Source organism: Monodelphis domestica, chromosome 1 (genome assembly GCF_027887165.1).
Source record: "Monodelphis domestica isolate mMonDom1 chromosome 1, mMonDom1.pri, whole genome shotgun sequence".
Taxonomy (NCBI): Eukaryota; Metazoa; Chordata; class Mammalia; order Didelphimorphia; family Didelphidae; genus Monodelphis; species Monodelphis domestica.
This window is the reverse complement of record NC_077227.1, coordinates 518,963,602-518,990,295: the sequence shown is the minus strand read 5'-3', so window position 1 is coordinate 518,990,295 and position 26,694 is coordinate 518,963,602. Positions and strand designations below refer to the sequence as shown.

General features: G+C 36.2%; 1 protein-coding gene and 2 non-coding genes across 3 annotated transcripts in view; all 3 read right to left on the bottom strand.

The window, feature by feature from the left end:
* Positions 1–3,107: 3,107 nt before the first annotated feature.
* Positions 3,108–26,694, bottom strand: part of WDR43 (WD repeat domain 43) — a 49,827-nt gene continuing 26,240 nt past the window's right edge. The window contains exons 8-18 of the mRNA XM_001380580.5: positions 24,851–25,022; positions 21,276–21,359; positions 18,292–18,420; positions 16,547–16,684; positions 14,493–14,579; positions 13,238–13,269; positions 9,058–9,121; positions 6,485–6,598; positions 5,727–5,796; positions 4,863–4,915; positions 3,108–4,767 (exon numbers count right to left, since the gene is read on the bottom strand). Coding sequence (XP_001380617.2) covers positions 4,576–4,767; positions 4,863–4,915; positions 5,727–5,796; positions 6,485–6,598; positions 9,058–9,121; positions 13,238–13,269; positions 14,493–14,579; positions 16,547–16,684; positions 18,292–18,420; positions 21,276–21,359; positions 24,851–25,022 — 1,135 coding nt within the window. The 3' untranslated portion in view covers positions 3,108–4,575. The remainder of the gene's footprint in view (positions 4,768–4,862; positions 4,916–5,726; positions 5,797–6,484; positions 6,599–9,057; positions 9,122–13,237; positions 13,270–14,492; positions 14,580–16,546; positions 16,685–18,291; positions 18,421–21,275; positions 21,360–24,850; positions 25,023–26,694) is intronic.
* Positions 18,123–18,195, bottom strand: LOC130456730 (small nucleolar RNA SNORD53/SNORD92). The gene has a single exon (XR_008915775.1). It is a non-coding gene; the product is annotated as a small nucleolar RNA SNORD53/SNORD92 (small nucleolar RNA).
* Positions 18,916–18,993, bottom strand: LOC130456729 (small nucleolar RNA SNORD53/SNORD92). Its single transcript, XR_008915774.1, has one exon. It is a non-coding gene; the product is annotated as a small nucleolar RNA SNORD53/SNORD92 (small nucleolar RNA).

The following is a 26,694-nucleotide window of genomic DNA, read 5'->3' as shown; positions in this document are numbered from 1 at the left end:
GGCACACACAGAAAAGGCTACCTGCAGATAACAGCCCCCCCCAAAGAAGCCATGACTTTTCTAAAAGGACATATGAGATCCAGTCTGAAGTAAAGAAAGGCAGAATTACTGGTCCCCTCAGCACAAGGGGATAAAAACAGACTTCCTATTCCTTCCTTTGAAAGCTAACAGGAAAAAAATGAATTTAAAGATGTTATGAGGAACCCTTGCTCACTGTAAAATAGGTCTAATGCTAATTAAGTTCTCATTCTTAGAGAAGAGTATTGAGTCTCACATGCCTCTGTATGAACCTTCTTCCTTAAAAGAGTAAAATAAATAACCTGGCCCAACAAAATGAAGTGGTGGGACACTAAAAGGCAAACTGGAGGTCTTGGGAAAATTCCTACCTGGTGAAAAGCTACACTGGCAGTAACTTCAGAAAGAATTCTCAACCTTTTCTGAAGTTTTAACATAACCATTACTCGCACTGTTTCCAACACCCCTCTATTTGGCAACTCAACTCTAAGATAAAACATGTTTATAAAGAACTTTTAAAATTTATATTCATTACCTCATTTGTGCCTTAAAACCATCCTAGGAGGTAGGTGCAAGAGGTATTATCATTCCATCTCACAAATGAGGAAACTGGGGTACAGAGTGGTTAAATGAATTCCTTATGATCTCAAGAGCTAGTTAGGAGTAGGATGTAAACCAAGATCTTCCAGAGTCTGAGTCCAAACAACTATCTGCCTGAAAGCAAGGCTATATAGCTTTAATAACACTTTCATACAATGTATGCAAAAATATATCTTAAAAATCAGTTTCTTGTTTTAATTGACCTAACCTAACAACCCAATAAGATTGCTTTAAATAGCTACTCATGGCAGGATTTTCAAAAATAGTATTTTGGCACAGATTTAAGAATATTTCCAACAATTATACCCCAATGGATTAAATACTATAATATGAAATTCAAAAATGAACTGAGATATTCAAGTATCTGCAGTTCCAAAATGGGAAGGCATCAGCTAAAAGGACCTTGACCTAGAAACTGGCATTCTGATAGTTCAAAAAAAGTTTTGAACTCAACTTACAACACTTTTCAATCCCATTAGATTACAAGCACACTTTTCAGTCTAATGAAAGGGACCTTCAGTCACAAGTCAAGGAAGCACCAAATTAGAAGCATATTCAATTATCTGATTCCATTTGTTGTTCTGTGTATAAACCACTAATGGTTGCATTCTAATACTGATTAAGGAAAGGTTAATGCAAAGTTTGCCCAAAATGGATTGTCTACATCTCATATTTAAAACTATTAAGATTCATCTATCCAAGCAGTTATTACTAGGTTGCCAATTCCACAAAATGGAACATTTAAGCAACTGCCAAAATGACATATACTACCATTAGCACTGTGATGTTTCATAAAAATATAGACTGAAAAACCCACCCAATCCCTCTGCTTCAGTAGCATAAAACCATATATGTATACAAATTACTTCAATATGTGCTCAAAAAGATTTGAGGAAGGAACTATTCATGATGATACTGAGTTGGGGTATATACAATTCACCTTTTCATCAAGTCAATTTTCTAAGTTTACAAGATTTTAAGGATGACCTTTGGTTTTGTCTTATACAGAGGTATTAGTCCACAGCAGTTAGGAAAACCTTGATTTAGACTTGTTCAAATAATATGGCTTACTTCCCCTATAAATCGGGCTATAGAACTTTTACTTTGTTGTCCATCTACATACAACCGCTATCCTCTTCCAAGTATAATCACTTGTATCTGGGCAGTTATCGGCATCAAGCTCTATTCTCTTCATTTTACCATCAATACTGGTTAATTCTCATTAAGTAAAATCCTTCTATCAGAAAAATTTTAAACCACCTGAAATTTTCCCATTCAATATTCATGTTTGAAGAGTTAACTACACAAGTCACTCATAGAACCATAAAGGATACTGGACAAATTTTGCCCCCCCCCCCTTTATTTTATAGATAAGGATAAATGAAGCCTAGAGATGAGAAGTGGTTTACCCTGTCAGAATTAATAATGGCAAAGCCAGTGAAACTAAGTGAATCTGTCTGAGGACTAACTGGAATATTAGAATCCAAACTGGAAAATCATGAAATCAAAAAGGAAAATAGATTAAATAACACAAGAACACAGAATTCATCCAGCTCCTATGAAGTTGCCAGGATCCTAGATGACTTAACATATAAGTGATGTGGGTTGTTTTTCTATCCTGCTGTTAAAACAAAGACTTTAAAAATCTTGCTTTCAACTTAATATGTCTAATACATGCCTATCCTTAGAAGGAAGAAGGTAAGAATTATTGGAAGAACTTCTGCCACCAAATGGATGATGTCTTCAAACTGATAAAGTCCAGTACCAAAGTTTTACTTTTAATTCTCCCTCTGACCTCCAGGTCATCCTTAAATCATGGACCATTAGACATCAGCTGTTATCCAGAAAAATAAAACAAAGGCAGAGGCACTTAGTAGCTGTGTGTTCTAAAATATGCATGCAAATTAACAATCATTTCAGATATGATGAGTTCCTTGCTTTTTAAATGAAATCGGGAGTAAAATACTTTCTAATTTTGGAGAATAATTGAATTTGCCTGAAATTTTGAAACATCCAGATACTGAGTACCTTATGTAATATCCAAATCTGCTAAAAAATTTTTATAACTAAAGCATTCCTTCCATAATAAAGAGAATATACTACTCACAACCAAAGATAGATATGGGGAAATGATGTTAGTCCCATTGTCAACAGCTCCCCTTCCTCTCTGTCCTACACATAATCCTGAAAACACAATGGTCACTGAAATTTCTAATATCTATTCATAAGCCTGTTTGAGAATGTGGGGTCATAACTGCTCAACTAATGGCTCTGATTCTAAAAGAAATACACATCCTTAACAAGATTTCTTGGATTACTCTCTAATAAGGCCTTGGGAAAATATGAAGAAAAAAAAATGCTTGTTTTCACGACAATTTCTACAGATGCCAGCAGGCCTTAAAATCAATGTTTCATATCAAGGTCACGGAAATGAAAGTCATAGCTATGAAGCTATGTTCTCCTTGCCTCTTCAGCAGATACCACAAGACAAGCACTGGGTAAAGATGTATATTTATTTACTTTACAAAGAGGGTGGTGTTTGGTAGCCATAAACAGCTCCATTTATAAACAAACTGTACATACAATATGCCCATTGCTGGCCCAAACTCACTTTTCCTAAGATGTTATTGTGGTTTGAGCTCCATAAGCAGAGAAAAAGATTTTTTGTTTGGCCAACGAGATTAAAAAGTCCTTAACAATAAGGTTGTTTTACATATTCACAGGAGGGGAAAAAAACCTATCCATTTAACCTTAAATGGCTCTAAAATTTTCCTTTTCAAATAAATCACTGATAATCCTAAAAGGTCTTTTTCAGGACATAAAAATAAAAATACTGGAGTTCATTTTAAAAAAAAAGCATCCAACCATTGCTAACCTTGATTAATAGAAAAAAAAAAGAAACCATTTAATTGCTAGGATGGCCACTGGTATTACTACTAAGTGAAGACAAAAGGAAATAGAAATTGGTCTGTTCTAAAAAATTTAATTGATAGTGGAAAGCTGAAGTGAATTCATGACCTCAGCAGTGACTGTAGATGACTACCAAAGAACATTGCAGGCAGTTGGATGGATTCCTGGTTGTGTTCTAGTCACACAGAACCATTCATTTGGTTAGGGGGTTGTTGGTTATTTTGGTTTTTGAACCACCATAATTGTTTTTCTTTTAAAATTCCTTGAATATCTAGAAAAAATATTAGCAGATTTTCTGTGTTTTGGGAGTAGGGTGGGGAACAGGGGTGGTAGTGGTGGAGTGTGTGTTTGTGTGTGTGTGTGTGTGTGTGTAGGGGGGGGTAGGGGGGGGAGGAGATAAATCCAGCAAATGAGCCTGCCTGGTTCAAATTACTTTGGCGAAAATTATCCTTGAGATTAAAGTTTTTCCTAAAACCTGCGATGACACTTACGCCTTCATTTTGTCATGTCTCATTTTGTACACAAGGGAAATTTTGACTCATGCTCATACCTCCTTACCAATTTTACTTAGGGCAAGATCACACTTGGACCAGATTAAACATACCAAACTACAGTAAGAGTGGATTCCTCCAAAGAATAGGTTGGATTGTGGTTTTGGTAGGGGGATGGGATGGGATGGGATGGGGTCCTCATCTTCATTTAACTCAATTCTTGATATAACCAATCATTCCAGGACTTTATTATATTATAAAAATATAAGATATGTAGGACAATCGTGTCAGTATGTTGCAAAAAATGTGTCTATTTACTGTGTAAAGTTTATTAACAATTGAAAGAAACATTCTTATTTACACAGTTAAGTTTGAGGTGGGAAGGACAAAGGGACTGGCTTGATGAGGCCACCATTCTGAATTTGGAAAGGTGGGAGGCTGTCTGCATTCTACCTGTCAAAGGTCAAACACAGAAATCACCCTCTCCAGGAGAACATGGCAGCATTCAACAATATGAGCCAAAGTTTATAGTTCTATTGGCCTATTTTTCCTTTCTTCTTCATTCTTCTTCACTTTCATTTTCTGGGTCCAAATCAGAATCTCCATTTATTTCCTTTTCAAGAGCCATTTCTTTGTCCTCACCATTTTCTGTGTCCTGATCTATTTCTTGCTCATCATCATCGTCGTCATCTTCATCATCATCATCTTCATCCTTTTCACTTTCTCTCTCTTCATCCTCCTCCCAATTCTCCTGATAAATTAATAAGCAGAGGAATTCATAAAGACTATCTGTAAGGTATCCACAAGAGAAGGCTAAAGGTCATGGTGGCAGGAAAAGTTACTTACATCAGAATTTTTATCTGCCATTACTTCATCATCAGACTCCTCTTCAGAAGACTCTATAAAACAAAATCTTTACTTAATTCCCAAAACATCTAAAAAATAATATAATGTAGAACCTCATGTTTAATTTCATGAAAAGCTTATTTAACAATTACGTGAGTCAAACTATTTTCTGACCAGACCTGTTAATTCACGATAAGGAAACTCCTTCAGTGCAGACTAGCACTTTCTCTGCAGCTTGGGAAATTAATTACTTGGGGCATTGGGAAGGACTGACTTGGCCAGGGTCAAGTATGTGTGTCAGAGGCCTTCCTGACTCTAAAGCTAAGTTCTCAATAGTAAAGGAAATTACTAGTAAGGAAATCTATTCTCCTCCAGAAGAAGGCAAACACCTTAGGGAGAGGGGTTGGTTTTTGCCTGTCCAATATTCCCTTTTGGAAGAATGGAGGAATTCTTTGTGACTATACAATGCCTGGAAAACAGTAAGAGTCTTAAAAAATACTTGCTGATTGACTGTATCAAAATGGAGCTCTTCTGTAAAATAGGCTGAGAATATTACCCAGAATATTAAGTGGTTAAGTATCTTGCTCAGGGTTATACAGCTACTTTGTAACATAGGTGGGTCTTGAGTCCTGGTCTACATGATCCTAAAGCTGACACTGTATCCACTATGACACATTGTCCACTTTTTATTAGATACTTCCTGCCCAAGCCTAAATTCTTGCTGAAAATGATGCAACTGAAGAACCAAAGACCTAAACATACTTTATTAAAAATTGCATTAAACTTATAAAATGCAAGCATTCAAAGCTGAGTCTAGATCTATGGTCTGTAAAGACACAATTCTTTCTAGCCCCTACTCCTTACCTTCCTCATAAACCAATTTGGCTGTTTGTTCAGGTTGAGGCACACCCTGAGTTTTTTCAGATGCTGCCACCTAAAAGATGAAACATTTAACATAAAAGTCAGTAAATAGCCTGGTCTCCCCCCCCCCCCCCCCCGCACTTTACCCATCAAACAAAAAAACTACACCAAGAAATAGAGTAAAGGATCAAATATATTTCCAAAATTTCAACCATCTGTGATTTCTGTTCAGTGCACAGTAATTCCATCAACCACAAAAGATTATACAACCCTTTTAGAATGTCAGATAACTTTTGAGAGCTAATGGGGCTAAACTGGGTAATAAGCATTAACAACATGGGGTCTGTCTGCTTTCCCTTAACAGAGTCTGAATTACACATATACCATGAATAGACCCAAGGACGCTTCTGAGCCCAGGAATACACTCAAACATTTAAAAAAATTTAAAAAACTTCATAAAATTTATAGCAACTAGGACAAAATATAACAGCCTTCATTTAAATTCTCAAAGTCTAAGTAAGCACCTTCAGAAATTCTGTTTTTCACACAAAATCCTAAAAACAGTATGTTAATTCTGACAAGCAGGGCATTTCTGGACAATTAAGTCAGAATCTTTCTTCTACTATATATTCCAAATTGACCTGTTATCTTTCTCACTAAAATAAAGTAGGAATTTACTATAGGACCAGATGAATATGTTCTTACACTTCCATTACTATCATATCCAAAACCTTTCATCACGGATTTGATAATGAACATACCTGTGTAATGAGAAGAATTAGTTTTCCATGAAGTCGAGAGAGCTTCCTTAAGGTTTTGACTCTACTCTCCATTAACTGGTATAACATGCCTAGTTGGGGTACCAGGTCAGGCAACTACAGGAAAAATAATCAAGAAGCACTTGTCTCATATTATGTCAAGCAAATAGAAGCAAAGGAAATCTCAGTTAACACAAAATTTCCTTTAAGCAGTTCTCTCACAGAACTACTTTAGTGGGGGAAAGGGGATTGGGGGTTCGGGAGCATGCAACAAAATATTTAAGAAAAAAAAATACACCTCATGCCATTTCCCAGTCTTCCTTTCCCCATTTTAAGCAGAATGTGGGTCAAGTTCACTATTGAACAAACACAGAGCAGCATTCCCTGATACAAATCCCCAGTGTGTCATATGTTTCAAATGTGATCCCTACCCTTAAAAGGCTTATATTCAAGAAACAAAGGGTGATTTAGAATCAATTAAGTTAAGTTAAGGGTAAGGAGGTACAGGTTCAAGTTCACATAAACCACTTCCCTAGGGGAAAACAAAATTAAACTTTTGAGAAGTAGTAATTTTTTAACTAACATTGACATAAAAGTTTCATATGACACAAAGAACTGGTTTCTTTTTAGCAAAGCTGAATACAATTTTTTAAAAGTTCTCATCTATGAAATGGGGACATTACCTGTAAGGACCTATTGTAAAGAGTTGTAATGATCAAAGAAGGTATATAAAAAACTTCCAAATATTAAAATACTACATTATGTGTGTGTGCATGTGCTTAGTGAATGAGACGAGGATTGCTCAGGTGCTAATATATACTAAGAACTAAGACTATAACCTATTCTTTTCCACTACCATCTACCTTCCCACTACCAAGAATGAAGAACTTTCCCCATAATACTTTTAGTTCTTCTCTGTCCTGGCATGTTAAAACAGAACAACAGTGAAAACAAAGGGTATATAATAGCTAACAAAATTATATTACAGACATTCATTATATTCAAATTCTCCCAAATACATAGTGGTAAATGTCTGTTGAGCTTATTTATTGAGGTCAAAAAAAGGAAAAGTGTAAAAAGTTTTAAAAAAACAATAGCAATTTTAGGGGCAAACTGATCATGCATGGCAACCAAGTGGTTAAGTGAATACAGAACTAGACCTAGAATTAGGAAGATTCAAGATCAAATCTGGCTTTGGACACTAACTAGCTGTGTGGCCCTTGGGCAAGTCACTTAATCTCTGCTTCTATAAAATGAGGAAAATAATAGTATCTATCTCCTAGGTTTGTTATGAGAACAAATGAAATAATAACTATAAAGTACTTAGCACAGTGCCTGGCACATAATTGGCATCATATAAAGTTAAGCATTATAATTATTAATAACAACACACATTTTTATTTTCTTCAATAAAATGGCTTCAGATTTCTAAATAACATGGTAATAAAATTTTTAATCTAATTTTAAAAAGTAAAGGATTAAACTTTTGATTTGGTCAAAATTTCTATCCCTCATAAATAATGCTTTGTTTCTTCACCCACTCCAAAGAAATTTAACCAATGTACCCAGCTTGCTGCTGAAAAAGTTTTACACACATATAAAAATGTGGGCTACCTCAAGGAAATGGTACATCCAAATCACTCCCTTCCCAGTGTTATTTCTAACCTACTTGGTTAGGAACAGAATACCAGATCCAAAGTCAAACCTAAATTATTTCCGTCAGTATACAAGGATCATTTCCCCCTCATCTTACTCCTCCATTCACACAATCAAGATTTCTATAGTTATTTCTGCTTTGGTGTACATCTTTTGTCCTGCCTTACAAGAATTTGAGGCAAAAGTAAATGGTCAAGAAGATAATTCAGAGGAATAAAACTGGGTTGCCTTTACCATGAAACACACTGAGGACAAACTTGCTTTGGTGGCTTTTAGAATGCCCTGGGTAGGACCCAGATTCCCAGCGGAGACTATCTGTAACCATCTTCTCTAGTCCCTGGGCTCATTTTCCAGTTTTTTTTTTTTAAACTCTTACCTTTCATCTTGGAATCAGTACTGTGCATCGGCTCCAAGGCAGAAGAATGGTAAGGGCTAGGTAATATGGGTCATGTGACCTGCCCAGGGTCACACAGCTAGGAAGTGGCTGAGGTCAAATTTGAACCCAGGACCTCCTGTCTCTAGGCCTGGCTCTCAATCCACTGAGCTACCCAGCCGACCCCCTTCATTTTCCATTTCCTAAGAGCTCCCCTTACACACTGCACTGTACTGACTCTTAATAAAACTAATAAGGACTTGAAACAATAAATGAGACACAGACCATTCTCATACAAAATACTGTACTAAAGTAGCGATGGGGGGGGAGGGAGCGCGCGCTTCAGTGCCACTGAACTATAATTGAGAATCTCGAAGAAACATAGTTCAAGGATAGATTTAGGGGGCAATAAGAAGGGAGGAGGGTTGGAGGTTATGGGAATATTTAAGCCAAATCTTTTATTAAACTTTGACAGGGCAGGGACACTGCCTGTCCCTCCCCACAGGGTAATATGAAATGTTTGGCTATTACTGTTGAAGATACTTACTGTGGACAGATAAGATGCATGTATGGTCAATACAGATTTTAACCATGGAACCATAAGTACAGCACTAGAAAGAAAAAAAAATTTTAAATCAATGTGCAAAATAATTTTATCATTAATTTGGTTTAAAAAAAATTAAAGTCAGTAGTAGCAACTATGTAAAAAAACTAAATTATAGCACCTGTTCTCTGAAGGTAAATTATAACATTAAGACTCATGGCAGTTCTACAGTTTCCAGTTTTCTTCCACCATTCACTAGGGGGTTTATCTTGAGTTTTACACTATACTGGTAAATACGGGGACATATCATATTACTTCCCTTGGAAATTCAAAACTGAAGATGAAGAAATTATATTGTTTACTATCTAGAGAATAATGCTAAGGCAAAAAATTGTTCTTTTTCCCATCTTAGTTCTACTGCACTGTCCTCTGCTGGGACAGTAAGGAGGCACAAAGACTTGGTCACAGGAATATCCAAATTCAAATGTCTTAGATACTCACTATCTAAGTGATGCTGAGCAAGATCATTTAACCTATCTCAGTTTCCCAGTCTTTAAAATAGGGATCACAATAGCACCTAAGTCACAGGACAGTTGCAAGATCTATTGAGGTATATAGAAATCAAGGGGCAATTATTATCAACAAGAGATTCAATCCTCTTTATTAATACAAAGAACTTAATAGGCTTTTAATGGGGGAATAGGAAGTCAGTTAATCTGGTGTAAATATGACCAAAATAGCAAAGACAAAGAGCCTCTTTCACAACGTAGGAATAGTATCCATAAAAGGAAAATTTAAATCATTATTATTACCATACAGCTATGGTCATATGGCATAGCCTTAAGAGCTTGAAAGGCACATGTTTATGTATGTGTATATGCATGCAATTACTTCAAAAGTTCAAGAAAAAGAAAAAGGAATCAAGAAACTTGGTGCCTTAACTCAACAAGCAGACAGAGTAACCATTTCCTTGCATTAGTATTAACAGACATAATCAGCTAGGGTATGGCTCATATAGAAGGCATGATATGAATGATATCACTTGTATGACAATAAAAATTATATGTAACAATATGGTAGAATTCAAAACTAAAAATCCCAACATTTATTTAATTACACTATGTAAAATAACCCAGGACTATGATGGTGAACCTATGGCACATATGCAAACAAGGGCATACAGAGCCCTTTCTGTGGGCAGCCTGCAGAGGTCTTACTAGAAAGCCAGGTCTGAGCCACGCCCCATGTTTTGGAAGAGAATTTCTCTCCATTATGTCTCTTTAAGGTCATCTATCAATGCCATGGAGGTCAAAGACCACTGAGTTATTCAGGTATAGATAAGACCTCAGAGAAAGGAAGTTAAAGAACCAAGGAAACAACAAGACAGAAAATTGATTTCACAGGCACTTCACCCCCCTCCACCCCAGTGGCCCAGGCAAATTAAGAAACTATGGTTGGTTCCTGAGCTGTGACATGTGAGAACTAGTGGGTGGAGAAAAGGGCATATAAGTGGAAGACCAGGAGGTCTTGGGGTTTTCTTGCTGGAGCGTGAGCTGGAAGAACTATTGTCAAAGTTAGCCACAGGCCCATCATGACAGCCAATAAAGTAGAAAGCTAAGTAACTAACTCTCTACCTCTTTCCTATTTTTTTCTCTCTTTATTTCTACTACTTAGATTTAATAAAGTTATAAAGCTACTAGCAGTTTCGTAATTTTCATTATTACACATGTCTGAGGATAATCCTCACTTCATCTGCCCCTCTGCCCAACAGCCTAATGGGAATGCTTTTTACTTCCTTTGTCAGGGGGGAGGGGAGGGGTGTTTGGGTTGGGTTGGGGACAAGGTGTGGTGAAATGAATGAGCACTTGGTCTAGGGGTGGGGTGGAGGTGGGGCCCAGCACACCATCTAAAAGGTTTGCCATCATTGCCTTAAGAACACACACACAAAAAATGGAATGACAACCCCAGCCTCAAGAAATATTTATAGAGGATATAACATAGAGCCCCAAGGTGAACTATGACCTGGGTCGGGAGAGATCCAAAGTACTCTATAAAAATATGAGGTGTGAGAATACTTGATTAATTTGGAGAAAGAAAATTAATACCAAGCAGCTTATGAGCTGAGCCCTAAAGATTCTGAAAGGGAAAAAACCTAGAGAGGAAGAACATTCTAATCATGAGGTCTGGCAGGATGGGAACAACTAGCAATCCAATTTGCTTAAAAACTTGAGTGAATGGAAGGGAGTAATGGGTAATAAGGCTGGAAAGGTAGGCTGTAGCTATATTGTCATTCTTAAATTTAAGCAATCTGTATTCTACCGTAATATGTAATTTGGAATAAAAAAGGTACATATTCACACTTAGGCATAAAGACAATTATTTTGGCAGCCCATGTTAAAAATGGTTTGGAGAAGTGAGAGATCATAGACAAGGAAATCATTCAAGAGGCAATTAACAATAATCTAGATAAGACATAATAATGAAGCACCATGCTCAAGGCACAGCAAGTAGGTCAGTACATGTGAAGGGAACAGGTTTTGAGAACTTTAATGACAATGAAGACTATATTTGTGAACTGTGGATAACTGGTCAGACCTATACTTGGAAAAATCACTTTGGAAGCTGAATGGAGAAAAATTGGAATGTGGATCAGTTTGAGGAAAAGAGACAAGTTAAAATATGACTGTCATAGTCCAGGCAAGAATTGATAAGTCAAAGCTAAGATGATGGTGGCTGTGTAAAAGGTATATAAATGAAAAATGTTGCAAAAAGGTAGATGGACTATATGTTCTTCAAGGATATAATTCATATCTTACCTCTCTGCCATTACCTAAAAGGATCTTCCTACTTAATTATGATTTTTAGTTTTCTCTGGTTTAAGACTGAGTCAAAGCTCCCCTTCTTCAGAAGGCTTTTCCCAATCGCCCCAACTTCTGATGTCTCTACTTTTAGATATTTTGTGTATAACTATTTATGTCTCCACCATTAGATTATGCTTCTTGAGGAAAGGAAATGACTTTGGAGGGATATCTGGGGGTCGTTCTTTGTATCCAAAGCATTAAGCAATGTTTGGTAAAATTAAGCAAGTCAAATGTCTATTCTTTTCATGAGTTATGCAGCTGCATACTTAATTAGGAGAATAAGTATTTATTAAGTACCTACTATTTGCTAGGTATCCTAAGCACTTGCTCTAGCTAAACTTCAACCCCTTCAATGATTTGGGATATGATTCATAAGCCTCTGCATAGTTCTGTGGCTTAATGAATAACAGAATAGGTTACCCAAAGGGAAATGGAAGCATATATGCCAGACCCACTTAAGAAAATGAGTGGCAAAAAAATAGAGTGGCAAAAAAATAAAATAAAATGAATGACCAAAAAAGGAGGTGGACTGGCCATGTACTAAATCAGCAATAGCAGCTGGGTATCACAGTGGACAGAGGCAAACCTGCAGTTAGGAGATGTTGGGTTCACATCTGGCCTCAGGCACTTTCTAGCGGTGTGACCCTGAACAAGTTACTTAACCCTTACCACTCTTCTGCTGTGGGACCAATACTTATTATCAACTCTAAGACACAAGGTAATAGTTAAAAAAAAAAGTTAATGATAAATATAAGGAAAACCAAAGTGATGTCCTGGTATACACTGCAATGTCAAGAAAGCCTCCAACATGTTAAGTAGATTGGCTATGATTAAGGGACGAATGAGTTGCAATCTAAACCACTGAGGGAAATACCCAATACCAAAAAAATATATTTTTTAAAAATCTTGCAGTTAATACCTTCACAGCAAATAGTACAAAAATCAACTGACAAGAGCTGATCTTGCCCAAAGCTAATCGCAATCATTTAAAATAAGGTTATTTGAGAAAAATTGTTCTCTCTGATTTTATTCTGTTGGCATATCTACAGGAAAGGGAGTAGAAGGGAAGAGGCAGGTCAAAATCATGGTTTCATAATTTCTCAAAGTAGCCACTCATTGTGCTGACAGGGGCACTTTTTTTCAAGGCATCTCATCTTCCTTCTCAGTGTATCCACCTAAGTACCATAAGGGACACAATTTTCAAAGACTAAAGATAACCTGGCGCAGTCTCAAATTTGTGCTAAAAAAATCCTGTGGTAGTCTCATAAAAGTATACAAAGCAACAACAAATTCTAGGCAGAAAGATAAAGCAGATATCTTACCTATTTGGGTGTCCCTGCAACCTCTTAGTGAGCTGGAAAGCAAAACAAAACAATATTTAACACACAACTACCACTACAATTCCCAAAAGCACCTATGCCAAGAATCCAAGAAAAAAAAAACACACACACACACTAAAGCCTTTTCTACACTAGAAAAATTTTAACTTCAGTAGTCATTTGTCTATAATGGTAATTTTTAACTTGTAGGATATATCATAGGAGATATATATGTGTGTATATGTATATATATGTGTGTATATATATACACACACTCCCACCCACACATTTAAGATTAAACCTTTGATATACAAATCTCCAAGGGTTTCTTTTGGAGGGAGATGGGTAGGAAATAACTGTCAAAACAAAAAAGCATCAATAGAATGCATTTTTTTTAAAAACTACACTAATTCAAATTCCCTCACTACCTTGTTTCCTAAAAAAGGTACTACATAGAAAATTTCTTTCCTAAAGCCACATTCAAAGCTTTCCCTAAGAAAACTATTTCACTAATCTCAGCAAAACTTAATAACGGTTTATTTACATCAAGACACTGATACACCCTCAAAAGCCATTTGAAAAATGCTGATTTTTAAAAGTATCGTTAATAACTGCATTATTTAGTAGTACTACTAATTCTGAAGTTTGAAGCTACTGTAAGATGTGGATTAATATTCTTCAGTTCTAACTCCTACCCGACAAACCTAACCTTCTAAGCTCGAAATGTATCATTCAATTAAAATGCTTAAGTTAAAAAAAAAAAAGATTTGATGCAGAAAGGGAAGCAACAACAAAATGATTTCTTTTCAATTAAGGCCTGTATTATATATGGCTACCTACTTATAACAATCCTCTGGCAATTGACTTTGGCAATTATTTATTATGTACTTATATGTCCTAAAGTTTCAAAGTTGACATTTCTGCTAATAAAGTAGCCAAATGTACAGTCTTACATCTTAGATCTTATAGCAAGCAGACTAGCAAAGCAGAGTTCATTCACCCTTAGTTTAACTCTGAGCAGAGTTCAAAGCCTTGACCTATTATTAATCAGCAAAACTAGCTAAGTTTGAAGGTTAGCCCTGCCACTTACTAAAATAGTGTAACTGTACAAATCACAATTGTTTTGTCAGATTCCTCACCTGTAAAAGGTACACAAGTAAGCCCACTCTACCAAGTTCAAACTTAATTGGGTAAGATTATATTCTAAAAGAGTCAGACTATAGAAAAAACAAATCATGTCTAAGAAAGATTCTCTTACCTCATTCAATAATGGAATAACAGCATATACTGGAATCCTTAACACTGTATTTCTGATTAAGGTATCCTTTCTTGTTTGAAGTACTTTCTATGAGTAAAGGACAGAAAAATACCCAGTAATATAAATAAGAAAGAAGATAAAGATGCAAAAGCCAGAGGGTAAAGGATCCTTTAATCTAGAAAGAAAAACCTTCAAGGAGCCCTTACTGATAAAAAATAAATGGGGGCAAGACCACTTACTGTATTGCAACATATGGAAAATGAGAAAGCTTTAAGAAGAAATATATTTCTTCTGGACAAATAGTTTTCTTTAGAAAACATTAAGGAATATATTTCCTTATTAATTATGAAAAAGTGCACTGGATGTAGAATCACAAGACCTGGCTTTAAGTCTTGGGACAAGTTCTTCCTAGCTGTGTAGTGACCACTGGCAAGCCCCTTTAACCTCCCTGAGGCTCAATGCACTACTTTCATGAAATCTTACAAGATATCATGGATTCAAAAAACTACTCGGTAAAGTCTAATGGCTTCCTTCTGCTTCTAGGAGGAAACATCAAATGATGTTTGACATTCAAACCCCCTTCATTAGCTAGCCTTCTCTTTCTGGTCTTTTTACAACTTACCTCTCTTAACATGCACTTAGATACAGTGACACTGGCCTCCCGGCTGTTCCATGAATTAGACAGATTGACTTTTAGCTTTGGGTATTCACCCTGGCTCTCTCTCATACTTGTAATGCCCTCCCTCCTCAACTCTGCCTACAGAGTTCCCTGGCTTGCTCTCAGACCCAACTAGTTAAACATCTTCTACAAGAAGTCTTCCTCAACCCCTCTGTTAATTATTTCCTATTTATGCTATATATCCTGGGTCCCAGGGTCTTCATCTAATAAAATGAGGAAGTCAGACTAGATGTCCTCTGAGAAAAAGTTCAGCTCTACAGATCATTCTAAAAACATTTATTAAGTGCCTACTATAGTCCAGGCACTGCTCTCAAAGAGCATATAATCTAATAAGGGAGACAACATGCAAAAAAATAAATACAAAGTGAACAATAGACTTTCCCTTGCATGATCCCCCCCCCATAGGAATGAAGAAGGTACTATGCAATAGCAGAAAATTCCTGTGCATATTCAGGTATAGTTGCTGTACTGACTGATTCTGCTTACCATTCTTCCTATGTTACAAGGAAAAAGTAAATGGGGAGACTGACATATATACAAAGCACCAATAAAATCTAAGAATAAGAAAATACATTGACAACATATATTTTGTTCAATGACACTCAATCAAATGAGACATGTAAAATAGAAAGACATGTTCTTCCCCAAATACTCCATTTTAATAGAACATGCCATGGACACTTCTATTGGAAAAGTTTTCCCTAGAGATGGGGGTATTCCTGATGATACTGTTTACAAATGATAGTTTACAGATTGCACTAATATAATATACGACAAGGCCTCCTCAAGGAGATCCACGGTTGCTTTAAAAAGATTAGCTGAACAATCCATGCAGGGAGATTAAAACATATAACTGCAGGGACAACAGTCAGTCCTTTGACTTATACAAACACAAAATCTTCCTGGAAATACCTTCAGACAATAAAGTGAATTGGCCATGTAGAAAAGACAAGGATATCACAGGTAAGACAATTAACAAATACTTCCCCTCCTCCTCCCTAACAATGACACTAGACCCCATGAGACATTTAAAAAGCCTGGGAAAAAAGTTTCTACAACACTGAGTAATAGCTGCTCTATGGAGGATATGGATGAAAAGGCCACATTTTTCCAATCAGGTAGAAGAATCTCACATATCTAATCTATTTGAAACATACTTGAATGTGTACATAAGACACATGTTTGAGTACATACATGAGACACATATATGTACACGTCCCATATTATTATATCACGTGTTCTTTTGTCCCAAACAAAAAGATTTTATAGAGCTAGAGGATAGGACCCTAAAAAGTCGTACTTCAATGAGCTAATGAATCACTGGCGATTGTGTTGCCATTTTTTTATCTAAGCAAAACCAACAAGTAAGACTTACATTTAGCATGTAGCAGTCATTGCTTTCTAGGCCTTGCACCAAAAGAACAGGGTAGCTGTCTGCCTTCAGGTCCCCTTTCCTTTTTTCTTTCACAGTGTCTATGTCCATTGCTCCCAGTCGTTCTTCAATGCTAATTTGCTGAATGAGTAAAAACATTATGGTTAAAGCATATTCTATTCCATTATTCATGTATAGGGAGCCATGTGCTAAAATAAAATGTGGTCATACAATTATCTTATGTCGATATGCCCAGATCTAAGAGTTAATAGTGGGTAATTGTTACCCCTTTCCCCTTCCCCTGATTAAACAGTAAAACTCTTATGATAGTAAAAATGCATTAATTATAATGGCTAGTGTATGGAACGATACCTCTACTAACAAACTTTTCTCTTTAGAGTAGAACACTGATTTCAGTATGCAGGAAGATTTATAAGAATACATTCTCAAATTGACAAATGGTCAAAACAATTTTCTGAAGAACAAATCAAAGCTATCTATAATCATGAAAAAATGTTCTAAATCAACCTTGATCAGAGAAATGCAAATGAAAACAACTGAGGTACCACCCCACACCTATCAGAGTGGCAAATAGGATAGTAGAGGAAAGTGATAAATGTTGGAGGGGATGTGGCAAAATTGAGACGCCAAAGCATTGTTGGTGGAGTTGTAAACTGTCCCAACAATTCTGGATGGCAATTTAGAATTATGCCCAAAGAGTTGTAAAACTGTGCATTTGATCCTATAATATATTTTCCAAGATTAATATTAAAGAACTGAAAAAAAAAAGTAGGTCTATGATTTGTCCTTCACCCAATTGTGCTGATACTAACTCTAAAATAGCATGTTTATTTATTCCTTCTATTCCTTGCCTTCCATTCTATTAATCTCCATTATTACTAGCCTGACACAAAACATTAGCTTCCTAAAATAATTTGATTCCAGCCTCCATTCTTTCTAATCCATATTTCACAAATTAATCTCCCATATGAGTAGTTCTGTTCAGGCCATCCATTCGTTTGTTCCATATTCTTAAAGTCTACCTAATAAGTGAAACCTAAACTCCTCAGTCAGGTATCTAAGGTACTCCATAGATTGATATTTCCTATTACTTAGATATATGCCTTTTTAAAAGCTACATTCATGATGTAACTTACATATATATATTATTGCTTCTTCTATGAAATCCTATTTCTCTGATCACTGAGTTAAGAAACCATTCCTTCTTCTTTAGAAATCACAAAGAGATTGCTTTGCACCACTCAGTTCAGATCCAATTTGTGCAGAGCACTTTGTTTATGTGCTATACCCAAGGGTAGGGCTTTATCTTCTTTGAATTCTCAGCTCTTAGCTACCAGAGTGTTCTGTATACAGTAGGAATTTAATGTCATATCATGGAGTAGTTGAGAGAGTCATGCAATATATCTCAGGAATGCCTGAGCTCAAAACCTAATTAGACACTAGCTCTGTGATCCAGGGTAAATTATTTAATCTGTGTCTTAATCATTGCTGCAGCATCAGAAGGCTAGAATAGGTTCTTCCACCTCTCAATCTATAATCCTCTGACTGAATGCCAGACATGCTCAGACAGCCAAGAGAAAGGCATCACGAATTCAGCAAAAAGCGAAACCAGAATGAAATCATCACAGCGAGTACTGGCATTGGTTTAGTTCTAAAATATATGAAACAATGATAAAAAAAATCACTTTCTATGGTCTGCCCCATATGATACTCTCAACTTCAATTACCTCATTCTCCTTTAATCTTCTTTTACTTTCTGTTTTCTCTGTCTCCAATGTAGGTTTGATGGCTGCATGATGTCCAGGAATTCCAGGGCCTAAAACTTTGGCCTCCGAGTTCATTATTGGTGTTCTTACCTATAGAATTGGAAAGTGTTAAGAAAAGTAAGGGAAAATCTTTATTACTCAATTTTACTCATCCTACAAAAATTAAGAAGGATGCTAAGATGCATTACAAAAGCCTGATATTTGAACTAACTTCAATATGTATTAGTTTCTCTATAAAACATTTTCAGAAATAATATCATATTGATTCCTTCCTAATCTAAAAGATTTTAAAAATCTAATCTTGACTGGAGAGTTAAAACTAGAAGATAAATTAATTTTACTAGCGGTAAAGAAAAATGCATATTTTAAATTGCATACAAACAAGTTTCTAAACTATAAAACTGAACATTTATTCAATTCAATTCCTAATTCTATTACTGATTTAGTTTATCAAGAAGTTTTAAGTTGTTTTATTACATTAAGTGGTAAAGCACAAAGATTCTTCCTTTATAAAGCTGACCACTTAAAAGACATAGCTGGTTAGTTCAGGACTGCTGAATTAGATTAGAACATTAGATGCCAGGACCACTCAGACAGCCAAGAGAGAAGCATCAGCTCTGAAACTCAGTCACAAGCGAAACCAAATGGAAGTCATCACAGCAGCTCCCAGCTCTTTTTCTGTCTTGCATTGTACCAAACTAATTCTGATCAGACCATAGCTTTACTTAACAAGCCTCAAGTTTTTAATCAAAAGCAGAGCAACATGGCTCTCTTTGCCAATTTTGTTCTCCAATTCCAAGGAGATTATCACCAAGTTAAAACCTACAGTGACTTTAAAAGGCATAATTCATTAGACAATATCTTTAGAGTATCTTTTCACAAAGATTTGAGTTTTCAAATGTACCTTCAAAATTTCTTTATATTTATACTCCTATTACAGAAATAAAACACAAAAGTAACTTTAACCCGAATACAGTCCAATTATACATACATGTCTTGATCCAGTGAGTTACTCTCAATTTAGCCATCATAGTTTGAGGAATGTTTTCTCAAGATAACTGAACTATTATTATATACCATAGTAAAATTACCCCAAGGCAAGGTAGATTATACAGGTGCTTCTCTATCGATAATTTTTAGGAATAGAGCTCCTCAAAAACCTTTGAGGAAGGAACCAGATAAATGATGCTAAAGGGTTAATACACAGCAAAAGATGTCTTACAAGTTTAAAATGTTGAGGTTACTCTAATGATATTGTTATGGCATTAATATGAAATTCTTCCTCAAGAGGTACAAAACCCAAAAAAATTCAAAAGTCTGTGAAAATGATGGGCATTTCAAAGAATATAGCATCTATTGAAGTAATTAGTGATGTGGAAAATGTAAATGTTAAATTGTCTTTTAACTATTTTCCAGTACACTAAAAGCAGGTAGTTTTAAGTATGGCTCTTAGATCAATTAAATTTCTAATTCATTACAGAAACAACTCCTTGAGACTAGTGGCTAATGGCATGTTGAAGTGAATGACATTAAGGCAAATAATAAATCATACATTATAAGAGAGGAGCAAATGGAAGAACCACTCAACAAACACAGCATATTTGATACCAGGCACTGTGGGAGGCAGCCATGGATACACAAATAAAAGACCCTTACCTGAAAGGAATTTACATTCTCCCGGGGAAGTCAAAAATTATACTAATAACATGGGGCAGCTCAGTAACTCAAGCCCTGGAGATGGGAAGTCCTGCAAATCTTACCCCAGACATTTCCTAGCTGTGTGACCCTAGGCAAGTCACTTAATCTCTACTGCTTAGTCCTTACCTTAGAATCAATACTTAGTATCGATTCTAAGACAAACAGTGAGGATTAAGGAAAAAAAAACTACAAAAGAATACAAAAGTAGTCAAAGAGAGAGGGAGTGCAAGAAAGATTGGCAGGGTGCTTGGGCTGAGCCACAAAAAATGCTTGGGGAGGAGACAGAGTAGAGATGAAAAACACTATACTGAGAACAGCTGAAAGGACACAGGCTATTACTGAGGATTAAAAAGACATGGTGGGGCCAGATTCCGAAAGATTTTAAAAGCTAAATAAAGGGGCTTAAAATTTACCCTAAAGGCAACTGAAAGCCAATAAATTTGTTAGAAGAGGGGAGGCACAGATAAACCTGCACTTAATATGTTGGCAGCAGTAAGCAGGACGGATGAACTAGATAAAGTAGACAAGTAGATTGAGATGATAAGGATCTGAACTAAGATGGCATTTAGGAGTAGAGATGCCAAAAAGGTAGATAAGGTACAATGTGGCAAATGCTTGGCTAGAACAGAGAGAGGCAGGTGTCCAAGATAATACAAAAGCTACAGAAGGACAGAGAGGTTAGGAAGTAGGCTGGTGATGGGGATCCTCAAAGAAGACTCCAGACTTGGTTGGCATGGAAGACAGAGACACTTCCCCCACTCTATACCCAAAAGCATAGTGGTGAGTAGAGGTGCTGTTGCGGGAGACCTGGGTCTCAGTGAGAGATAGGGGGTGGAAGAAGAATAAAGGGAAGAAGTAAAGCTTACTCTAGTGTGAGTAGAGCTGTGCAGAGTTGGAAGGGACACAGAGAGTGAAGAACAATGGGGAGCTGGGATAGCTTTTTCCCATGTGGAAAATGATGGATTTATATGGCAGTTGAGAGATTAAAAAAAGGATAGGAAATATTTCAGTCGCTAGGGGGTACTGTGATAGGGAAGGACAGGGCTTTAGAACCTACTTTGTCTTATGAATCAAAAGATGGTGTCATCAAATGGAAACGGAACTTTCATTCCTAATATTTGTACTCCCAACAACTAATGGAGTACCCAATATATATATAATAAATGCTTAATTAATGATTATGACAGATTAATTTATTAAATAGTTTACTCATAACTATTACCAAAATGGGTGCCAAACTCACTCACCTTTGTTACAGCTATTCCTATTTTTGGAGTCCAACAATTGATATCTCTTATCAGACACATATGGGGCTCTTTGGAGTTCAAAGACTGGATTAGGAAAAAAAGGTAAAAAATTAATTTCACACACTGTAATCAAGTATAGTCACAAAAATTTTTAAGTATATTATATACCAAAACATAAAAACAAATTTCAAGATATGTCTTCTAAAAAGCAATGTATTCTAGTCATTAAAAATCATGAATAAAAATCCTTTTAAATGCTAATGAGTTCAATGTCTATAGAAATCTCCAGTTTATGCCTCAAAAATGCATGTCTCACCACATCTTTCTTTTATATATACACAAGTCAACAACATTAATAAGAAAATTTACAGATTTTGGATTTGTGCCACCCATGTACAATTACTAGACATTGATTTTTTTTAAGTCTCTATTAATGATATATTAATAACAACTCACCAGAAATCCTCAAAAGAAATTTAAGGAGTCAGAAAGATTCAATCATTACATTATCCATTACATGGTCATCCACTGAAATTCAATGGATGCTATACTATAATCAGGTATAAAATTCCAAAATAATACTCCCCCTAATTCACTTCATTAAAATCCACACCTGGGCTTCAGAAAAGCTATACCTTTCAATTCCATTAGAAAATAGCAATTCAAAAAACCAACAAGACAAACGAAAGTAACACATTAAAATCTTTACTATTGCATAGATTAAATTTAACTCTCCTCTGATAGTGAAAATAAAAATTAATCCCCCCATTGTGAAGATTATTATCCCTGTCTATTTTTAGATTTAATCACCAAAAGTGTAAACACCCTACTTAAAAGTTGAGTAGGGAAATCTGCCCATTTTTAGATTTAATCACCAAAGGCCTAAATACCCCATTCACACTTGAGTGGGTAAGGTTTATGACCCACCCATGCAATAGTGGGTGACAAATCAGAATTGACTGACTGCCCCCTGGGCAGTCCTAAGCAAAGCTTTAAGACTATGATTTCTCCTCCTAAGAATCAGAGGAAGGCACAGGAGGTGATGCAAAAGAAAGTGTCTTTAAAAGGGAAGGACAACTTCCTGACTTCAGTTCTACTGACAATTCTTTCTTTGGAGTGGAGGCTGATGGAGAATCTGCTGGACCCAAGATGTGCTGAGTGAAAGGCTGACTGCCTTCATATTTGATTTTCTGAAGAGACTAGCCTCAGGAGAAACTTCACCAGGTCCTTGGCTTTGCCGAGGCCTAAAGACTAATTCTCCCTGCCCGGGTTGAGCCAGGAGCTGAAAGTAAATTACTTAGTGCTTAAGCTAGATATCTTAACCCTAACCTCTCTGATTTTCTTACTTCACTCTTTCTATATTTTGTAAACAAATTGTAATAAATCTCTTTGGAATTAATATAAATTCTGGGCAACCCTATTTTTAAATATAACCCTGTCCAACCTTTTTAAATAAAAACCCTTATTTCCCCCTTACATTTTATTTGGCAACCACAAAGGGATCTTCTTCACAAGTAGGTACATTTCGTGTCAATTCCTTTATATCTTGGGGAGTAAAAGGTATATGATGTCTTAGGATCACCATATCCCCAAAGCATCCTATTTTGAGCACGTCCCTTGGGGGGAAAAGGCCTTTATTTGAATTGGGTAGGGTGAGTCAGCTTGGGGAGGTACAATTTTGTTTAAAGGGCAAGATTTCCTCAGGGCTAGAATTGGTCATGGGGTGGGAGAAGTAACAGGAGAGGATGGGATTTCAGGAGAAGGATCAGGGGAAGTAAGGTCAGTCAAGAGTTGCATAGCATGAGAGAGGTAATTCTACATTGACATATAGTTGGGGAAAGATTGTCCTCTCTTAGTCGTTCGGGAACAGGCTTGTAAAAATCAGACATGTTTTGGATGGGGTCAGTATTTGCCATTTGACCATATAAGAAGTATTTGAAATTGTCCAATTGGATTGGTGTGTCTGACTGCATTTCAGCTTTAATTTTTCATATGGTAACATTTCTTGTCACAATATTTAAGAATAGAAAAATAAAATTCCCTAAGAACATAAGGAATAGGAAGCATTCTTAAACCTTTAAGGTTCCTAATTGTGCAAAATCTAGAAAACTTTCACATAGAGTAGCATTCATTCATTCATTTATGTATTTATTTATTATGTATTTTGTTAAATTGTTTATAATTCTGGTTTTAGTCAGTAGATGGCACTACTGATTAGGGGTTAGAGTCAGGGTATGAAAATTAAAAGTGCATGGTCCCCTTAAGGATATCACACCTTGATTTGATCAATTCCTTGATTAGAGGGTAGGAAAAGAAACCTTTTGTTGGAGGCTAAGTATAGGAGGGGCAATGGGAAGCAGCTTACTTCCCCTCAGGGTGAAATCAGTAGAACTCCACTTCTGGGCTCCTTTTTTTATGGCCTGGAGCAAAAAAGGTTTTTAGAAATTATTTTTTTACCTTATTTGGGTTGTGAGAGCCTCAGGGAAAAACCAGACTTTTGTTGTTACTTTAATACCACCCTTCCTGACTGAACTCTCCAGGTTTTACTTCTCACTTAAGTTTAACTGTAAAGACACCCAGGGTTTTGAAAAAAGATTTTCCTTTGGGGCAAGAGGAGGACTATTTTTACCCTTGAGAAGGAGTGAAAGCTTTCCCCCAGGTTTTTACCCTCACAGCTAAATAAGAAATAGCCTATTTGCTGCCTTTTAAGGCAAACCAGCCAAGTATCTGAAGGAATCCTCCCCAAGGTGAAAATCTGAGGGTCTGTTAATTGGGGGGGAGGGGGTAGAGTAAGGGTGTTGGGGGTAGCTGGGTGGCCCGTTGAGAACCAAGCCCAGAGATGGGAGATCCTGGGTTCAAATTTGACCTCAGACACTTCCTGGCTGTGTGATCCAGAGCAAGTCACTTAATCCCCATTGCCTAGCCTTTACCACTCTTCTGCCTTAGAAGCAATACCCAGTATTGATTCTAAGATGGAAGGTAAGGGTTTAAAAAAAAAAGGAAAAAAAGGGGGGGAGACTTAGGGATAATCACAAGAATAAAGGAAAAGAAAAGTTAGGAAGATTGAGGTTATTTCTTCACAACCTCCATGGTCAGCCAAATAAAACTGTTCCCAAACTGGCTTTTTTGTCAATGCGCCTAGCAATCATGGATTTGTTCTTTTCCCTTTCATCTCCAAATTACTATAATTTAAAGTTGATTATGTTCAGTGATCAAACTGGGGAGACTAACCCCCCCCCAATTGATAATCAGGGGGAAATGTATAATTGAATATCTGTTACCCTAAAAACTACATTTCCCGGGAGCGCAACTGTAGACAGGGGATATGGAGGATCCTGCCCGCTTTTTGGCTCTGTCAGTGAGCATGGTGGTGGTGAGTAGGGATTTTGAAATGGCTAATCAGCCATGGGCATGTGCTCTTTATTTTGTATTCCTCTTACTCCTATATTCCTAATGATCCTTAATAAATCCCTAAATATATATTTTAAATATAGAGATCTAATTTTAATTTTTATATCCTTAAATACATAATTTTATATTAATTATTAATAAGTAGGATCAAGTTATCTACTTACCACTCTTTCAATCGCTGGCTGCAAATGGCTGCCATAAACAAGCAGCAAAGATTGCTTGTCTGAACAAAAAGCTGCTGCTAGAATAGGGATAGGTGTTGGTGTTGATTCCTTGTCTTTCCCAGATGTTGCAATTTGAATAGTGCAATTTGAAGTCAAAGGCTTTTTGCAGCATCTAGAAATTTAAAAATTAAATGTGATCAGTCATGTAAGATTAAGTAACCAATCAAAACTTACCACAGGAATTCTCTTAGAAAACTGTTAAAGAGAAGAGAAAGGGATCATTACCCAGAATATTAAAATGCCCTAACAAGGTAAAAACAAGATGGAGAGGGTCTACTGAATATACTATGCTAATAAACTCTTACAATGCTCATATTATCTATGTAGACTTTGGCCATCACAACTACACATCTCAACTTCTCTACCACTCTCCACAAAACAAAGGAACAGTCATGTTGTTTACAAGGTCCAGAGATCCATACAAGTACAAAGCAGAGAGCTCTGAGAACCTACTGAGAAAGAATGAGGAAATACACTGTGAAAATGGAAGACCAAAAAAAAAAAATCATAAAAGCACAAAAATCTAATTAATGCTCCTTGGTGGGGGGACATCTTATAAATCCCAAAAGGTGCTAATACAATATCTCATTCCCTTTAAAGGATTTTATTTTAGGTGTCCAACCATAATGCAATTTAGAAAAATTCTGTCCACTGATGTGCAAGGCATTGAGCATAATCTAATGAATGCAAATAAGGATGCTACTTTCAAGGAGCCTAAAATCTTATAAAAGTTAGGCAGAATAAGACACGAAAACTTAATATGAAATATGAAACAAGGCAAAATGTGAATTTCAAAGAGAGGTATATACTTTGTCTATGTGGATAAATTCTAGGAAGCTTTCTTGCTGGGCTTGGGAGAAGGGTGTATACAGGTAGAGATGGGGAGAGGTAAAGCAAGGGATCAGGAAGAGTTCATAAATAAACTAGATTTATAAAAAATCCTCAAGGAGATGAGATAAGGTGCCCATTCATGGAGGTAATGGCAAGAATCTGAATGAACCAACCACATACAGTGAGAGCACAAAGACAAATATATAAGAAACATGATAAATTCAGAAAATACAAACTCAAAAATAAATTGGATTGGGATAGAGAGGGAAGAAAGGGACACAGAAGAGACCAATTTTGGTTCAATAACCAGATGGAGGGACTACCAAGAGAGATATTAAAGGAATAATGGTATGGGGCTGAAGTATGAGGCAGGACTAAAAAAGACTTGTTTGTACACATATTGTATTCACAACCTTCTAAGTGTAGGTAAAAGAAGGCACATAGAAATGAGAAAGAAGTAGTCTAGAAAGGGCTAAATGGATTGTGGAGTCATTGCACAAGTAATAATTGCAACCCAAGGAGATAAAGGTTGAAGAATATCAATAACCAGTTTTTCAAAATGAAGAAATTCAAGCTATCAGAAATGCTCTAAAGCACTAATAGAGAAATATAAATTAAAGCAAGTGTAAGGTACTACATCACAATTATCAGAATGGCAAAGAAGAAAAAAGATGAAAATGACAAATGATGGAGGAGCTATAAATCAGACATCCATTCTGGTCCAATATGCATCAAGTTATTGAAATATGAGTCCTATAACCCAGATATTCAACTATCATACTTACAACCCAAGGAAATTAAATAAAGAGGGAAAAGATTTTTATACAATAAATATTTATAGCAACTCTTATACATTGGAAATAAGGGGGCCACTAGAGAATGGTTTAACAAACTGTGATACATGAAAGGGAGTATCACTGTGCCATAAAAACACAAAGAATGTCTTTCAGAAC